This window comes from Paramormyrops kingsleyae, chromosome 6, assembly GCF_048594095.1.
Source record: "Paramormyrops kingsleyae isolate MSU_618 chromosome 6, PKINGS_0.4, whole genome shotgun sequence".
Lineage (NCBI taxonomy): Eukaryota > Metazoa > Chordata > Actinopteri > Osteoglossiformes > Mormyridae > Paramormyrops > Paramormyrops kingsleyae.
This window is the reverse complement of record NC_132802.1, coordinates 31,845,845-31,862,133: the sequence shown is the minus strand read 5'-3', so window position 1 is coordinate 31,862,133 and position 16,289 is coordinate 31,845,845. Positions and strand designations below refer to the sequence as shown.

At 43.9% G+C, this 16,289-nt stretch overlaps 1 protein-coding gene across 2 annotated transcripts; it reads left to right on the top strand.

The window, feature by feature from the left end:
- Window positions 1-1,522: 1,522 nt before the first annotated feature.
- On the top strand, window positions 1,523-15,195 carry usp11 (ubiquitin specific peptidase 11). 2 transcript variants are annotated; one of them, XM_072713043.1, is made up of 21 exons: window positions 1,523-1,737; window positions 3,815-3,924; window positions 5,057-5,187; window positions 5,396-5,513; window positions 5,700-5,845; window positions 5,945-6,006; window positions 7,209-7,308; window positions 7,548-7,721; window positions 7,804-7,962; window positions 8,267-8,491; window positions 8,602-8,685; window positions 8,900-8,994; window positions 9,083-9,289; window positions 9,442-9,557; window positions 9,837-10,280; window positions 11,437-11,507; window positions 11,597-11,713; window positions 11,880-12,025; window positions 12,560-12,675; window positions 12,937-13,025; window positions 13,495-15,195. In XM_072713043.1, the coding sequence occupies exons 1-21, from the start codon at window positions 1,628-1,630 to the stop codon at window positions 13,666-13,668; spliced, it is 2,994 nt and encodes a 997-aa protein (XP_072569144.1). In that variant the 5' UTR covers window positions 1,523-1,627; the 3' UTR covers window positions 13,669-15,195. The 2 variants fall into 2 exon arrangements, with proteins under 2 accessions (XP_072569144.1, XP_072569145.1); XM_072713044.1 differs by lacking the exon at window positions 1,523-1,737 and adding an exon at window positions 2,864-2,936.
- Window positions 15,196-16,289: the final 1,094 nt, after the last annotated feature.

The window sequence follows — 16,289 nt, the reverse complement described above, 5'->3', positions numbered from 1 at the left end:
GTGCCCTCTGGTGGTGATTAGCTGAACCGCAACCTACAGGAGAAACTGCTTGGAGCCGCATTTGTTTTATCCCCCTCTTCCTTTTAGAGCAGGGGTCTCCAACTCCGGTCCTGGAGAGCTACTATCCAGTAGGTTTTCTGTCCCACTTGGCTTCTGATGAGCCACACCTGTTCCTGGTATTTACCTGAGAACAGGCATGGCTCATCAGAAGCAGGGTATGATGGAAAACTTGGAGACCCTTGTTTCATATTTAATTAGTTCCGAAATACGCAATTTCAAGTTTCAAGTTTAAAATTATACACATGTATATGTATAATTAAAACTAACAGAATAGCCACATTATTTACTCTGTAAGTATAATCCTAATAAATCAATTTCGAGCTCTGTTGTGCTTTACAATACATGAATCTAAGCGGGAACATACATCCTTATAAATACAGCAACAGTTATATATTCATGCCTTATATTTCCAGGTGGGGTTGCGTGGTTTATGGATTTAAATCCTGTGCTTGACCAGTGCCTTATGCTTCCCAAGATAAGCTCCAAGTTCAACCCAACCCTGCATTCTTTGCGCATGTAAAAAGTAAACAAAAGTATACAAATTCAACACTTGCCCCATTACAAAGGCTTTCTTTTTAGGGTGGCTTTTCTCATATAGTTCTGTATGCAGAAGTCTGAATACACCTGGCAGAAAACAAATCTGAACTGTTCCGTATTCTTCACATCCTGGTTTCTCAGACCTCCCTGTTCTACACAATAACTTGTTCATAAGTGGGTGTGTCCCGGAGCAGGTTTTCCGGTTCTTCCCTTAAGGCCCAGTGTGTATTACTGTATTTATGTCACTTCGGCATTACGGAATAACTATCACGCAATTAAGAAGATCACTTGTGTGTGTTTCGCCATATTGCGCTATTGCCCCACACTTCCAAAGTTTTTGCAGGCTTTCCCTGTGTCGTACAAGATTCCTTCTCTAGTACGAGGCTACATCGTGCTGCTAAACTGCCAGTAATAAAGTGTAAAGAACATTTTCTCTCATTTAATTTGTTTCCAGGCTAACTATTTCCGGCAACCTGTGCTATTAAGAAGGAACAGCTATCGTATGTTCTACCAAAAAAGATGCACAGTACGTCAGTGTTGTAAACACAAAATACATCTTTCCCTTGTCATTATCAACTTCTTTCACATTTCTCTGTATACATAAATTACACTGTAACATACTGCCACCTACTCCATTGGAATTCAAGAGAATTTGGCTTTATAGTTTATACAGTAAACATAAAATGCGTAATGGACGTAAAAAGATCACAAACTGTGGAAATGACCCAGACAGAAACCTGTTCGTCTCCAGTACTCCGAAAGCTCTACATTACTTGAACATTTTACATAACGTAACGTAACGTTTTTCCACGAATAACTTTAAAACATGTGTACCATTTCACTGGAAATGCCCCAAAGGCCTTACGAAGTGACGCAGCCCCTCACAGCTGCCCCCACCCCCTTCCCCCGGACCGGAAGTAGTCATCGTCCAATCGCTTCCTGCTTCCTGTGTTCACTCCAGTTTTCCGGTTTTCTTTACGGTGGATGAGTGGAGTGCTTTCCTTTCACATTCTGACATTTATGCGGTATTATGGCTGGGTCTGCCGACGGCGCCGCAGCAGAACCGCCTGGTTTAGAAACCCAACGGAGGGAAGTGGAGGGCCTGGTCCAGAACCACCATCTCCGCGCCGGGGACAGCTGGTAAGACTGACTTGCCGCCCTCTGGCTGACACCCACCGATCAACGACAATAACATAGCTGTCGGGCTAGCTGGCCATTCACCTAGCCGAGTAAACCTTGACTATTCACCCGGTCCCACCAGCGGTCCTGCCGGTCGTAGAAGTACCCCACCAGGGATACAGGTCTGCACTTCCAGCCTCGATTCCTAACTCGACCGGTTCGTTTGTCCTTCCCGATGAGTCCCTTCGCTCGGGTGCCTTTATTTACTGCGGTTTTGAGAGATTGTTGTCATGTCATGATCACACTGAGGCTGCATTGAAAGAATACGCAGAATTCCTGTTGTCTGACTCCTGCGCCGTTGGAGAGGTTACAGGCATGCTTTCGTCGGGACTATATGGGACGCGCCGCCCACAGACTGTCAGGCAGCCGGTAACCCTGTGCATGGCCGCTTTCTTAGCGCAGAAGAAACCAGGGGTTTTCACCCTCGGGATCCGTAGAGCAGTAACAGGGTGCGCAGCCACCTGTATTATTGTCGGTATCCAGTTTACTCAACGCGACAGATATTGAAGGGGGACCCTTGTGTCTGAGCCAGAAATTTTGCAATCCCCCCCCCCGGTTCTTATATCGTCGTTGTTATGCCATCCTTAATTCTGGTATGTTTTCATTTGTGGTCCCTAGTTGAAAATGGTTGAAAAACCGTAATTTTAAACCGACGCTCTCTGCATGGATCGCAAGTCCGTTGGCGAGTTAACTAATAACTTCAAAGCAGGTCGCTACTGTTCGCAGCTTGGGTAGCTATCGTTTTTCAGACGTCTTAATTCTGTGTTAAATACACACAACCTGGATGACTGAGTGCATATATACATATGGCCAGATTTGCCCAAGTCTTTAAAATTTAACCCTTGTATTAATTTTTACTTTCAGTTTCAACTTGGATCTGTTTTTCTAGCCATTAACTTTTACGTCAGCTCCTGACTTTCGGTAACCCCAGTGCATTATAGCCTCTGTATAGTTGCACTGCCAGCAATCTTGCCGGGAGAACATAAGTGAACTGGCATATTTAAGGTTGTGAAATGTTTTTACACGGACTTGCGCCCGAAGCTTTGAAGCTTTTTGCTTTTTAGGGTTCATTTCGTTTCAGGGTATCACTTCTTTCCAAAACTTTTTGATGAACGCTTTGGGCAAAAGCTGAGAAACGTAGCGCAGTGTACGCTGAAAAGGTAAATAAGTCATGGTACCCTTCCTAAGGAATCTGTACTTCTAAATGAAAGTTTTTATTCACCAAGTCCACATTTCTTTGCGCCATAGAATACTTGCTTCTTGTGGTCTTTTTTCGGTCTTTTTTTTGTATACGTCCGTTTTCTGGATATTTGCCATGACATATTTTAACATTTGGTGCACGAATTTAGCGAATTACATCTGTATTAATTGTATAAGAGTGTTTTAACAGGTTCAGGTATTCTTAGGTACCTCTTTTATTGTGGATAAATAAATGTATTATATTAATATACTCACTAGGGTAGTGTGTGGTTCTGTGGATTCGGACTCTGACCCCGTGTTTGAAAGGTTTCTGGTTCCTAGTCATAAGAGTCCATGTTGAATGGAGTACTTAATGACTTAGTGACTCCTCTCCCTGCAAAAGTTTTCTTAAGAATCTACACAGAAGTTATAGATTCTTATGGACCATCAAGGATTCGGCCTGGTTTCCAGAAGGTTCTGCTTAGTTATGGTACAACATGATTCTTGTTCTCTGGCTTTGGTACATGATCCTGGATGTGTCACCACTTCAGAGTGAGAAGATTCTCAGGTCTCAGGAGCAAAAGACTCATCAAAAGGACCAGCAGTCTGAGATCTGACAGAAGGAGCTTAGGAATGTCAGGATGAAGATGTGTGTGATGAGGGTGGAGAGCTGGTATCTAATGAAGAGTTTAGAAGAACTGGGGTTTGGGGCAGAAGTGGAATGGAGAGTCCCAGATGGGACAGTTCTTTAAAGGAATGTGTGACATCAGCAACTTTGTCACAGGAATGAAAGACAATGGGGGCAGATGAAAGGTAAGAGGAACAAGCAATCTGAAAATCTGTCTCGATTGTATTTCAGGTACCTGCTGGACAAACGATGGTATGAGCTGTGGAAGGAGTATGTTGAAACAGGGGACCAAAACTCCTCCTCCTTTCCTGGGCAGATAGACAACACAGAACTCTTCGAGGGTGAGTTCAACTGAGCTGCGTGTTTTCTCATGAGAGGCAGGTGGGGAAAAGGCTCACGTTCAAAGGAAGCACAGCCAAGCAATTAATCAGAGAAACTGCAAAAGTATTATGAGTTTTTGTAATAAATAGTCAGAAGATCAGTAAAAAAGGAAGGCTTATTCAAAAAGAGTTTCTTAATTTTGGATGAATGGTTGATAGTGGATTTGCTTTGTTCTATCAGTCAAACTGGTCAAATATAGTTACACTAAATTTCTCATTTGATCTTAGGTCTCAGTATTTTAGTGTTCAGTGAACCTGAAAAATTCCAGTGTGGCCTTTCAAGGAATCATATAAGTATTAAATACTCTACCAGTGTGTGTTGGGAAATAGCAAGAAAGACTACCACCTTTGGCTCTGTATGTGTGGAGTTTACATGATCTCCCATGTTCCCGTTAGTTTCCATTGGGTACTGCAGTCCAAAAATTGTGGTTAGGTAAGCTGGGAGCTGTAAATCGTCTATGACATGTAGTTGTGAGTGGGAATGTGTGTATAAGATTCTAACGGGTCTGAATGCTGTTCAGCCAAATGACTATTTCAATATTAGTCTAAATACTAGAACTCGTGGCCATAAGTGGAAATTAGCGGGAGAACATTTTAAAACAAATTTGAGGAAGCACTTCTTTACACAGCGTGTAGTTAGAGTATGGAATAGTCTTCCTGCTAGTGTAGTGGAAGCTAAAACCCTGGGTTCCTTTAAATCAGAGCTAGATAAGATTTTAACAACTCTGAGCTATTAGTTAAGTTCTCCCCAAACGAGCTTGATGGGCCGAATGGCCTCCTCTCGTTTGTAAATTTCTTATGTTCTTATGTTCTTAGTGTGATGGACTGGCATCCATTTCAGGGTCTCCCCTGCATCATGCCTTCTTCTTCATGGGCTTAGTCTCCAAACTCAATACTGGAGAAGTGGTTATGTAAAATAAATGGGTAAATGTCTTGGGATGTGTGCTATCTTTGCTCTTATTTATCAAAGATATGAATAAATGGTTCTGGCTATTGCATATCAACAACCGCATCATGATGTTCAGTAATTTTTGACAACTTATGCTTTAATATGAAGGATGATAACAGGCTGTTACAATCCTTCTTGATACAGATCTGGAGTCCTACCATTTGAGGGATGGGCTTGTGGAGAATGAGGATTTTGTGTTGATCCCAGCAGAGGCTTGGCATAAGCTTCTGAGTTGGTATGGCAGGGCAGCTGATCAGCCCCCCCTTGAACGCAAGGTAGGTTCCTGTTGCCACCATTCGTCCTTGTCAGATCTCACGTAAAGCAAGGGAAGGATTCAGCTGAATGGAGGTAGATGTGTCTTAGGTTGTATATTGCCTAGATCTTGTATAAGTTTAGCTTGTAAACATCTGAATTCATGAAAAGTCAGTAAGTGCATCATATGCACAGTGGGATGTAAATCCAACCTTTTTTTTAATGTGTCAGGTGGTGGACTTGCCCAGCACCGTCAAAGTGGAGGTGTACCCGGTGGAGATCTTCTTGTGTCTTCATAGTGATATGGAGAACGTTCTCACTGAGAAATTCAGCCGCGCAGACTCTATATGTAAGCCTTCTTTGTTCCAGAGTTCCTGACTGTCAAAATTGACATCTTTTTAATACATTCTGTGACACGTGCTGTAGAAGACAATGTAGCATCCTGATGAGTATCTTTGTGTTTGTATTCTTTTTTTGTTCTGGCATTTCTGTCGAATGTGGTTCCATGGTGTTTCCCCTCCCGGTCCTTTAACAGTTGCGATTCAGAAGACCATGCGGAGGCTGTTTGAGGTACCAGAGACTGCGGAGACCAGGCTGTGGATGAAAAGCTCTGACACAACCTGTGAGAGGCTGCGCAATGTTCACATCAGCGTGCTTGAGTCCTGTCTCAGCTCTGGCATGGTACGTCCCTCCTTCCTCTCTCTGTGCAAACCAGAGCTCTGTCGCATGTTGGCCTTGCCTCCTCCTCCTCCTTCCTGAAGGTCTCCTGTTGTGTTGCAGACAGTGATCATGGAGATGAGGAACACTGATGGTACCTGGCCCAGCTCCAGACCTCAAATTATGTGAGTGATGTACTGTGTGTTTGGCTGGTTTGCAAGCCACAGCAAGGATCTTCAGTTTGAATATCTATTATAATAATGCATTTGCTTCTCAATGCTTCTGAATTATGGCCTCGTGAAGTTAATTAGATCTTACCAGTGAAAAGCTTGAATAGAGTTTTTAAAATCAAACGGTACAATTGAAATGTGTCATAGCCCTGAAGTCTGGTTCAGCAAAAATAAAAATTATACTGTCAATAAGTGTTAAAGATTATTAGGGGACTTAATGTGTTGCTTTAAGGCCTCCTTTTGGAACTTTTATGGGCGTTCAGAAGCGTGTCAGCTCACCATTAGTCACTACAGATAAATTTTTATGTACTCCGTCACACATCAATAGCTCATGGCTACCTATTAGGCTTCTAATGATATCTTAAAACAAGGCTGTTAATGATTAACCATGTGGCTATTAACGAAAACCCTGTGATGTATTGCTGTGTCACAATATGAAGAAGTCAGGTGTAAGATCTGAACATAGCGTAAGTAAAGAACCAGGTGAAAAATGCTTATTAACTCCCTGCTGGATACACACGCCTTTTCGAGGTGTGTGTGTAGAATATGGACACCCATAGGTTGGAACAAATAATACAAACTTATCAATAGCAAGGGTCTCATAAGGAGTAGGGCCACCCTTTGACCTTCAGACCCCTTGAATAGCTTCAGTCCTATCCCTTCAGTAGCTTACAGTTCTTTGAGGCATGAGGGAAGTAAAAATGTAGGTTGGGCTCTAGAACTACCCATAAATGGAACTGATGCATTAAATAATTTTTTTTTTGACTGGAGGGTCAATAGACTGATCACTTATAGTTGACACATGCTGCTAATGTTTATTCACCCTAATACGGCTCACCTTTGTTGGGGTGCTTGAATCGTGTAGCTTGTCCACCTATGGTTGTGTGTATAATCAATATGTGTTTGTGTGTAATAAAGAAATATATGGTACATACATAGATCCTATCCATGTTGCCTAAGACACCAGGATAAGCTTTTGCAAGATGGATGGATGCATAGATATACTTAGACTAAATAGCTATTCTTTTTTTCTTTGTATTTTCTACTGAGCTGAAATGCAGTGTGACAGTAGCTATAGTCTCACAGTGATAGTTGAGTAATTTGAAGCACAGTTACTGTGCTAATTGTGGATGTGTTACCTTGTACCGTGTCTCCAGGAGGAACTCTATGGACGAGCAGGACTCGTACCACGGCCAGCCAGGAGTGTGTGGCCTCACTAACTTGGGAAACACATGCTTCATGAATTCTGCCCTTCAGGTAGGTTGCTGCTGCTTCTGCTACTGGCGTTTGTTTTTATGTTCTTGTTTATTTAGTGGATTTTCATGCCTGGCAGCTTTGCTGCGTGACAGGCTAAGTTAGATTTCACCCAACTTATTTTAAGCAAGCTAGTGAATGTGATGGCTTTTCAGCATTAGGGCAGCTGTCTGGACGGTTGGTGTTCTTAGCAGTGCACCTCCACCCCCCCCCCCCCCCCCCCCCAATCTTCTCCTTTCCAGTGTCTCAGCAACACCCCTCCCCTGACGGAGTACTTCTTATGCAATGGCTACCTGGAGGAGCTGAACTTCACCAACCCGCTGGGTATGAAAGGCGAGATCGCCGAGGCTTATGCTGACGTCATCAAGCAGATGTGGTCCGGCCGCCATTACTCTGTGGTGCCTCGTATCTTCAAGGTAGGCCGCTATAGAGGCCCCAAGGTACGCTGCTCTCTTTCAGTAGAGGCTCTGATCCTCTAATATGGCTGTTCATGTGCAGACCAAGGTGGGCCACTTTGCCTCCCAGTTTCTGGGCTATCAGCAGCACGATTCCCAGGAGCTGCTCTCCTTCCTGCTTGATGGCTTGCACGAGGACCTCAACCGTGTCAAGAACAAGGAGTATATAGAGTTACGGGATGCTGATGGTAGACCTGACCAGGTTTGTGAAGAGTCGTCTATGCACACTTAAGTACGTAAACTGGGATTCATATATTGTAAGATGACTGGGTCAAGTTTAATCTTTTGTGTCTGCTATTTGTTGTCGTAATCACTGTGAAGATGCATGTGTAGACCTGCTGTGGGTTGATACAGTATTATAACAACCTCTTCTTTGTGTATGTTGTGTTTGCTCTCTATACTTAGATATTTTGTATTTTTGTAAAGTTATGAGTTGTCCCTAAATTTAAGAGTAGGGGACAGTGTTACTCTGTTGGATTCTGACCGCCTAGCATGTCATGTGACAGGCTGTGGCTGAGGAGGCTTGGCGTAACCACCGGCGACGGAACGACTCCGTGATTGTGGACATTTTTCATGGATTGTTCAAGTCCACCCTTGTCTGCCCCGAATGCCACAAAGTGTCTGTCACCTTTGACCCCTTCTGTTACCTGAGTGTGCCCTTGCCTGTCAGCAAGGAGAGAGTGATGGAAGTATTTTTTGTCTCTCTTGACCCAGCAGCCAAACCCAAGCAGGTAAACCACCCCCCTGGCTGAAATTATCCTGCCAAATCTCCATACTTACTCCAGGAATGAACTGAAATTGTTTTTATTTGACATGTATTTTTCTCCTCCTCCTCAACTAGTATCGCTTGGTTGTACCCAAAGCAGGCAAAGTGTCAGATCTATGTTTGGCTCTGTCCCAACTGACCAATGTGCCAGCCAGTCAGGTAAGTTGAAGCTACGGGTCTCTTAAACCCTGTTAATTCAAGCATTTTTGCATGGCTGTCATCAAGAGCAACCATAAAGTAAATCAGAGGGTGTTTTTTTGTGTGCTCCTTGAACAATCCTACTTATGAATAGCGTGACAACTAATTATTGAGATTCTGTTGTGCGTGAATGTTTGCCCTGGGCTAGCTGACCTTGGTTTTCATTACTGCTCAGATGATCGTGGCTGATGTGTTCAACCATCGCTTCTATAAGATCTACCAGGCTGATGAGTCCCTTAGCTGTATCCTGGATCGGGACGACATCTTTGTGTGAGTGTGAATCACGACTGGGTGTCGTGAAAGGGCTGCCGTGGCCCTCCAGACACGTAGTAAATGCCCTTGTGTTCCCTTGCGGCAGCTATGAGCTGAGCAGGGGCTCCGTCGAGGAGGATGGAGACGAGGTGGTGCTGGCACTCTACCTGCGAGAGCGCTCGCACTACCGCGACTACGGCTCAGGCAGCAGCAACTACGGCACATCGCTGTTCGGCCATCCGCTGCTGATCTCCACGCCGCGCAGCCTATGCTCTCAGGAGGCCCTCTACCTCTACTTCCTTCAGCGTTTGGCGTGAGTGGAGTTTATGCGTTCACTTATATTCTGGCCTGTACTGATCCCTCTTTTTAATTCAGTTTCGATTGACACACTGGTTCAGTTACTGACAAAGATAGGTAGAGCTCCTTGTTCCCTGGAGATAGTTGAAGTGTCTCACTCTCTCTCAGACGCTACGTTCGTCAGCCGGACCCATCGGAAGAGGTGGATGAAGAGGAGGAGGCAGATGATGACGATGATGAGGAAGAAGAGCTGTATAAGACTCAGACCAACGGAGTGAGCGATGGTAATATTACCCCCATTACTCTGAATACATAGTTATCCTGAGGAACCTTTGTGAAGTGCATTGCGAGTCAGATCAGTCTCTCCTCTCCTCTCTCCTCTCCTGTCTTCTCTTTAGTCTTCTCTTCTTTCTTCTCTTTCTGTTCTCTTCTCTACTCACTTTTCTTTGTGGAGGAACAGATTTATTTTTTGCTGTCAGCTCCCAATGGAGTCGGTCTTTGGAGCATTTTGTTAAAAATTAGTCACTTATGGATGTCACTCTTCCTTCTGTCTCCGGATGTAGATGACGACGAAGAAGAGAGTGACAAGCCAGGGCCCTCCAAGAGAGAGGGGGACGGCCAAGCCGATGGCTCAGAGTCTGAGGTCAACCATGCGAACAACATTACGGGAGAGGAGGACACTGCTGTGGCCAACAGCAGAAGGAAAAAGGGTTGTGCTGCGGAGGATGGAGAGTCAGCTGGAGCCACCGTCTCAGAGGAGTTACCAGATGCTTCTGGCAGCCCGCAGGCTGCCAGGCAGCAGCCCTCTGAGGAGGATGAGGATGGCGAAGAGGAAGTAGATAAGGATGAAGCCACACCCCCCAGCCCTCAGTCCAGTGAGCGCCAACCGAAGAGAAAGTGCTGTCCCACTAAACGCAGCAAGTCGCTGTTCTCCATCCAGGCGGTGAACTCCAACGGCACCACAGAGAGGGGCCTGGGTGACGGCGGAAACACCTTCTCTTTCAGCTGTGAGTGCCGGGCTCGGATCCCCTCCGCACACCACCACCATCCAAAAAAGATTATTCTATATAGTCAGTGTAGAAATGTATTTATTTTCAAACAGAAGTATCAAAATAAATTGATTGAAATTTTGCGCAGCATCATGAGTACATCTCTTGTCCTTTACAACCAAGAAGGAAAGTCTATTAAAAATATGTGCTTACTGTTTTTTTTTTTTTTTCTTTTCCATTGGTCTAACAAATTTAACGGATGCAATTTTAAGCTTGTGACTTTAAAATTAACACTAATGCGATAGCTTTTACAGCTGTACATGCAATCTTTTTTACTAGCCAATGGGCTAATGTTGAGCTTTTTTTTTGTATTCAGCCTTCATCTTAATTACCCCCTCAGGCCAATGAACGAGCTTTATTTCCAGCCTTGACCTCAGCACGAGTGATCTTGCCATCGTCCTTCTAGGTTGCCCCTAAACTCTGGACTCATGCACTCCTTAAGCTCATGCTTACTTTAGCCCGTTGTACTTTTTAATACAAACAAAATTTCCAGCTGTATAAATGGGTAAACTGAAAGTAAACCTGTGGCTCAGAGCCCAAGTCCTGAAGCCCCCATATATGCTGTATGGCAAGATATGTATGTAGGGTTATAGATTAATAGGCCTTGTTGGCTACTGTAAAGTATTCACCTGCATATGAGTGTTTTTTGAGAGATAGTATTACTACCCTAATATTGCTAGCAAGTTTTACAGCTTTCAGTAAGTCTATTAAAAAGTAAAAATTGATGTACAAAAGGCAACTGCAGATTTATCCATTCCCCAGGTAGAATAACACATTGATTAAATAGGTTTTTTGTTAAAATCTAGAAACAGTTGTAATTAATGTGACCTAAATATTTATTGCAGCATTATTAGTTTTATAAATAAAGCTTTGTCAAGTGATATTTGTGAATTTTAGTCTTTTGTATATTGTCAGAAATTGTGTTGGTGTTTTCTTTTTATATTTATTTTTTTTAATTCAAGGTTAGCAGCAAACCTGACTTAATTCTGCAAAACTTATTTTGTCCCCCTTTCTTCACCATCTTATTGAAATTTTCTGCATGGGTGGTTTTTCTAAGAATGCGTCCCTGAGCATGTGACCAGGTCTCAGCGAATGCTCTGCTGTCTGTCTGCAGCTCAGCCCTACGTCGCCATTGACTGGGACCCCGACATGAAGAAGAAGCACTACAATGAGAACGAGGCTGAGGTATGGGAGGGGCTGAGGCTTGCTCTGCTTTGGTGTGCGTGATGACGGCCTGTGCGTGTCGCTGCTATTGTGTCATGTTGCACCCGCAGAAGTACATGAAGGACAGGAGCATGGAGATCCCTCACCAACAAGCCAGGGTGGATCTGCAGCAGTGCATCGAACTCTTCACCACCGTGGAGACACTGGAGGAAGAGAATCCCTGGTACCTCTGGTTTCTAAACTCTCCTCAGTGTCGGAGAGAAAAAAATTCAAACTTAAATAAGGGCCTTTTCATAAAACTATCTATCTCTGAAGGCCCTAACCAAATAGAATTTGACCCTGCAAGGCTTTAGGTATGAACACATAGTAAAAACAAGAGTGTGTTGTAGGTACTGCCCATTATGCAAGAAGCATCAGCTGGCAACAAAGAAATTGGACCTGTGGTCCCTCCCAGAAGTCCTCATCATCCACCTGAAGCGCTTCTCTTACACCAAGTATTCCCGTGAGAAGCTGGATACAATAGTGGATTTCCCCCTAAGGTATATAGTCCGCCTGTCACTGCTCCCCTATGGTATGCCGCATGCACTCCGCCTGTCACTGCTCCCCTAAGGTATGCCGCATGCACTCCGCCTGTCACTGCTCCCCTAAGGTATGCCGCATGCACTCCGCCTGTCACTGCTCCCCTAAGGTATGCCGCATGCACTCCGCCTGTCACTGCTCCGCTAAGGTATGCCGCATGCACTCCGCCTGTCACTGCTCCGCTAAGGTATGCCGCATGCACTCCGCCTGTCACTGCTCACCTAAGGTATGCCGCATGCACTCCGCCTGTCACTGCTCCCCTAAGGTATGCCGCATGCACTCCGCCTGTCACTGCTCACCTAAGGTATGCCGCATGCACTCCGCCTGTCACTGCTCCCCTAAGGTATGCCGCATGCTGGTCTGAAAGTGTCTTCATGACTGTAGAGCTCGAGTTTTTTCTGGTGTTCCTTTTCCAAAGGTGATGTATTGTTTGTATTTTAAATACACTATTCACAGCCAAGCATTCTGATATAAGCATTCTTTCTTTGTTGTAGGGATCTGGATTTTTCGCAGTTTCTGCTGAGGAAGACAGATTCTGACAGGGAACCTCCAAGCCGATATGATTTGATGGCTGTTTCTAATCACTATGGCGGACTCAGAGATGGACATTGTAAGTTCATACTGTTGCTCAGCATAATCTGCATCGGAGTATATTTTTCAGCAACAGTAAAGCAGTGAGCTCAGTTCTTATCAATACAGCTGTGTGGCTATTATAAGTAGCTGTATGATTTTGGAAATGAAAAAATGCATCAAAACCAGGCTCTGGTTCAAGCAGACACAATCACAGGCTGTGTCAGAAGATAGCCCTCCATGCATTCCAGATCTTCTGCTGGAGGGTTCTGTAGCAATCCTTATTTTCTGTCATCTGTAGATACCAGTTATGCGCGGAACAAGGACAATGGCCAATGGTATTACTTCGATGACAGCAAGGTGACCTATGCAAGGGAGGAACAAATTGTGGTAAGCTGACCACTTAGATGGGTTAAATGAGTTCAGGCATATGGAGAGAATAAAATCTAGAAATTCTCTGTGCAGTTTGGGAGTGCTCCGTTGTGTCCCTGCGGGTGACCTAGCAGTTAACGAAGATGTGCCGTTAGAGGTGGGGAAGGGGGAGGCAGGCGTTTGAGGTGTGGGGAGAGTAGCGGGGAATCAATAGTATTGCATCTGCATAGTATCAGCCCTAGCAATCGGCAAAAGGAGGACCTAAAGGGGCCAATTCTGGAACATGGGCTGCAGCAAGACAATCCGGTGTATGATCTCCATGGAATGACCAATGGCTCTGTAATGATTTGGATTCTTGGACCATATTGGACTACATTTGAGGCGGGGCTTTTGTATGATGGTTGTCATTATATGATTGAGCTGGTGACTTGTAACTGCAAACCCCCCTTTCCTGTACCCCCCCCCCCCCCCCCCCCCGCACCCTAAGACCAATGCTGCCTACCTCTTGTTCTACCAACGACAAGACAAGATCCGCCAGCCCATCCTGCCTGCTCCCTCGGATAGCTGCTCCTCATCTCCGCCGGTTCCCAGTACCACCACCCCCCCCTTCCGTGACAAAGTGGACGGCGCCAGTTCCTCTGTCAATATGGAGACAGACTAAAGCAGTGTTCTCCATCCTTAATTCGTTTTTTCTTGTGTGTAGGAGGGGCAGCTATTCTTGTTTGTTTTTGTTTCTTATTGCTTTGTATGTGTCCTATTCAAAGAAGAAAAACTTGAACCTACTGCCTCCTCTTGGCATTAGAGGTGGGTCAGAATTCTCAGGCTGGTGCACAAGTAAGAGGTACTGGAGAGCGATGCCCCGCTGGCTCTTGGGTCTGATAATTGGATGACTGCGAACTGTTGGAGCTGAAATACCATTTGTGGATTCATCCTAGGTGGTTTCCTTACCCATATTAACCAGGTTTAGGCCAGGGAAAAACATCTAAAACCAATGAACCAGGTTTTCATGGGTAAAACAGTATGACTATTATAAGTAGCTGTCTGGCTTTAGACTCAAATAAAAATACCAGATGCAGAAGAATCATACTCTAGTTGAAGCAGATTCCAGACATGTTGTTAGAAGATACTGAATCCATGTGCTCCTTTCTGGAGGTTTGGGACAGTTTGGTTTGTAGTGATCAGTGATTCTTTCCAGTAGCCAGTGGTAAGTAGCTATGCACTCAGTGTAGTTCTTGTCTGAGAGGAGGAACTCTGAATGTGTCGTGTGTTGTCTAGCTACAAGCATCCTGCTGCATTGCTGTCCATGTATTTTGCTGGTGACTTATAGTTTTACTGAAAGATTTTGTTTGATAATCGAAACAGTTTTACATTTTAGCTTTCTTTAATAAACGTATTCTAGTAGATGGGCCGTTTTAATGTACAGATATTCAAGGCGATATCATGACAGAAAAGCATCCTGTGAAACTGCTAAAAGACAGTGGGCGTCCTGCATTCAGCTTGGGTTGCATTTCACCCTTTTCCACTTCATATCAGGGACTGCATGAACGGGAATATAATGTAGAAGCTGCAATATCATCACTATGGACTTTAGAAACAAGTCAGACACCATAGTGTTACAACAGTCACATTTAAAGTGGATGGTGAGATATTGGCTTGGTATCAGTTATGTGATGATCAGTTATTTATTTTTCTTAATGAATTATGTTCATAGCAGGAGTTTCTTGTCTTTCATAGGCAGCACATGCTTGTTTCTGGGAAATGGCATTTGAGTGCTTTTAGGAAAACCTTCCATTACTTATGATGATCAGCTTTTTCCTTTGATATGATGACGGGAAAGGATCTTTGTTATGGAATATTACAAGAAACATATTTTTCAAATCCATAAAGAGTTTGTATTTTTATTGTTAAGGAAAGTAATTAGAATTTAGATGCAAAGATCTTTCTTAATAATTAGTCTTAGTACTGAGAAATTTATCGGAGATGTGCTTTCTGAATACATTCTTGACTGATTTTTCAAAGGCAATTGTACAGTATTTTTATATTCTAATTACTCTTGTTTTATCATTGGTCATCTGGCATAGATGAGCAGGGGGTGGGTATTTTTTCCATTTTATCTCCTTGTTAATAATAGATGGAATATTTTATTGTATATCTACCTTTTGATATCAATAAATGAAATGTTAGGTTTTACACTGTCCGTACTACCATGGCTCACAGCCTGTGGATCCCACCTGTAAAGTCCTTGTCTTTTCCATGCTGAGAGTGGATGTGCGTGTGGTCTGGCGTTGCGCTTGCCTCCACAGAGCCATCAGGGGCGGGTGACACACAGCCCACGCTCACCTCACCAGCAGCAACGAGAAGAGTTTCTTTGGCATGCACATGTTCCTGAGAACGGACTGGTCCTCTCATTCACATCATAATGTGTTGTCATATTCCCCTACAGAAGAGTTTGAATATTTTTTCCCTGTATTTTTAGTCTGGTTACATTTTTCCATAAACCTGTTAACCAAAAAGCAGATGTTCCTATTTTCCATTTCCATGTAGCCCTCATAACCATAATGATTCAGCATTTTGTCATGTCTGCATAAAAATGCATCACCTGCTACAGTTCATTAAAAACACCTGGGGGGGGGGGCAGATGTGTGTCCTGCGCACAGAGCTATCCCAGAGATTACATTAGTCTCCCAGAGATGTTGGTCATTACAGAATGACACTGTACTTGTTGTGTTTAGGGTATCTTCCACGGCGGCTGTGCCCAGTGTCCGTCTCTGTCATGGGGTGCTCCAGTGCTATCTCTGCTTTTCAAGTGAGATTTTTATCCACTCAATTCTTTAACTATCTCCTAGCAATAAATCTCATTGTGGTTTGGTTTCAGTGGAACCATGTGATATGTTAAAATTTGGGATAGAAACTGTCAGGCTTGTTTCTGGATTAACTAGATCGAGAAAAGCTGCAGTCTGTTCCATTGATATGTGGCACATTTATGACAATATTAACTTAATCTTGAATGCCAGTTGTGACAGAGACTGATGTTAGCTGTTTGTTGTGGGTCCAAACGAAATGTCAGCGCTGCTCTGACCTTTAACTTTCATTGTTTCTATATTGCTTGTTTCATCTGACTCCCATTCGTGTTACATGTTTGCACGTATGGCCACTGATGTCAGCACATGTGGGGAAGGGCTTTTATAACGTGTAAAGCTTTTATACAGGCAGTAAATTCGATCAGGTGTTCGTTTTCAAAGTTGGGCATTCTGCACCCATGTCTTCCTTTATGCATACAAC

Coding starts and splice junctions, on each gene's coding strand:
- usp11 (XM_072713043.1), top strand. CDS start 1,628: ATGGCTGGGTCTGCCGACGGCGCCGCAGCAGAACCGCCTGGTTTAGAA. Junction 1,738..3,814: donor CTCCGCGCCGGGGACAGCTG/GTAAGACTGACT, acceptor ATTGTATTTCAG/GTACCTGCTGGACAAACGAT. Junction 12,676..12,936: donor CGGACTCAGAGATGGACATT/GTAAGTTCATAC, acceptor TGTCATCTGTAG/ATACCAGTTATGCGCGGAAC.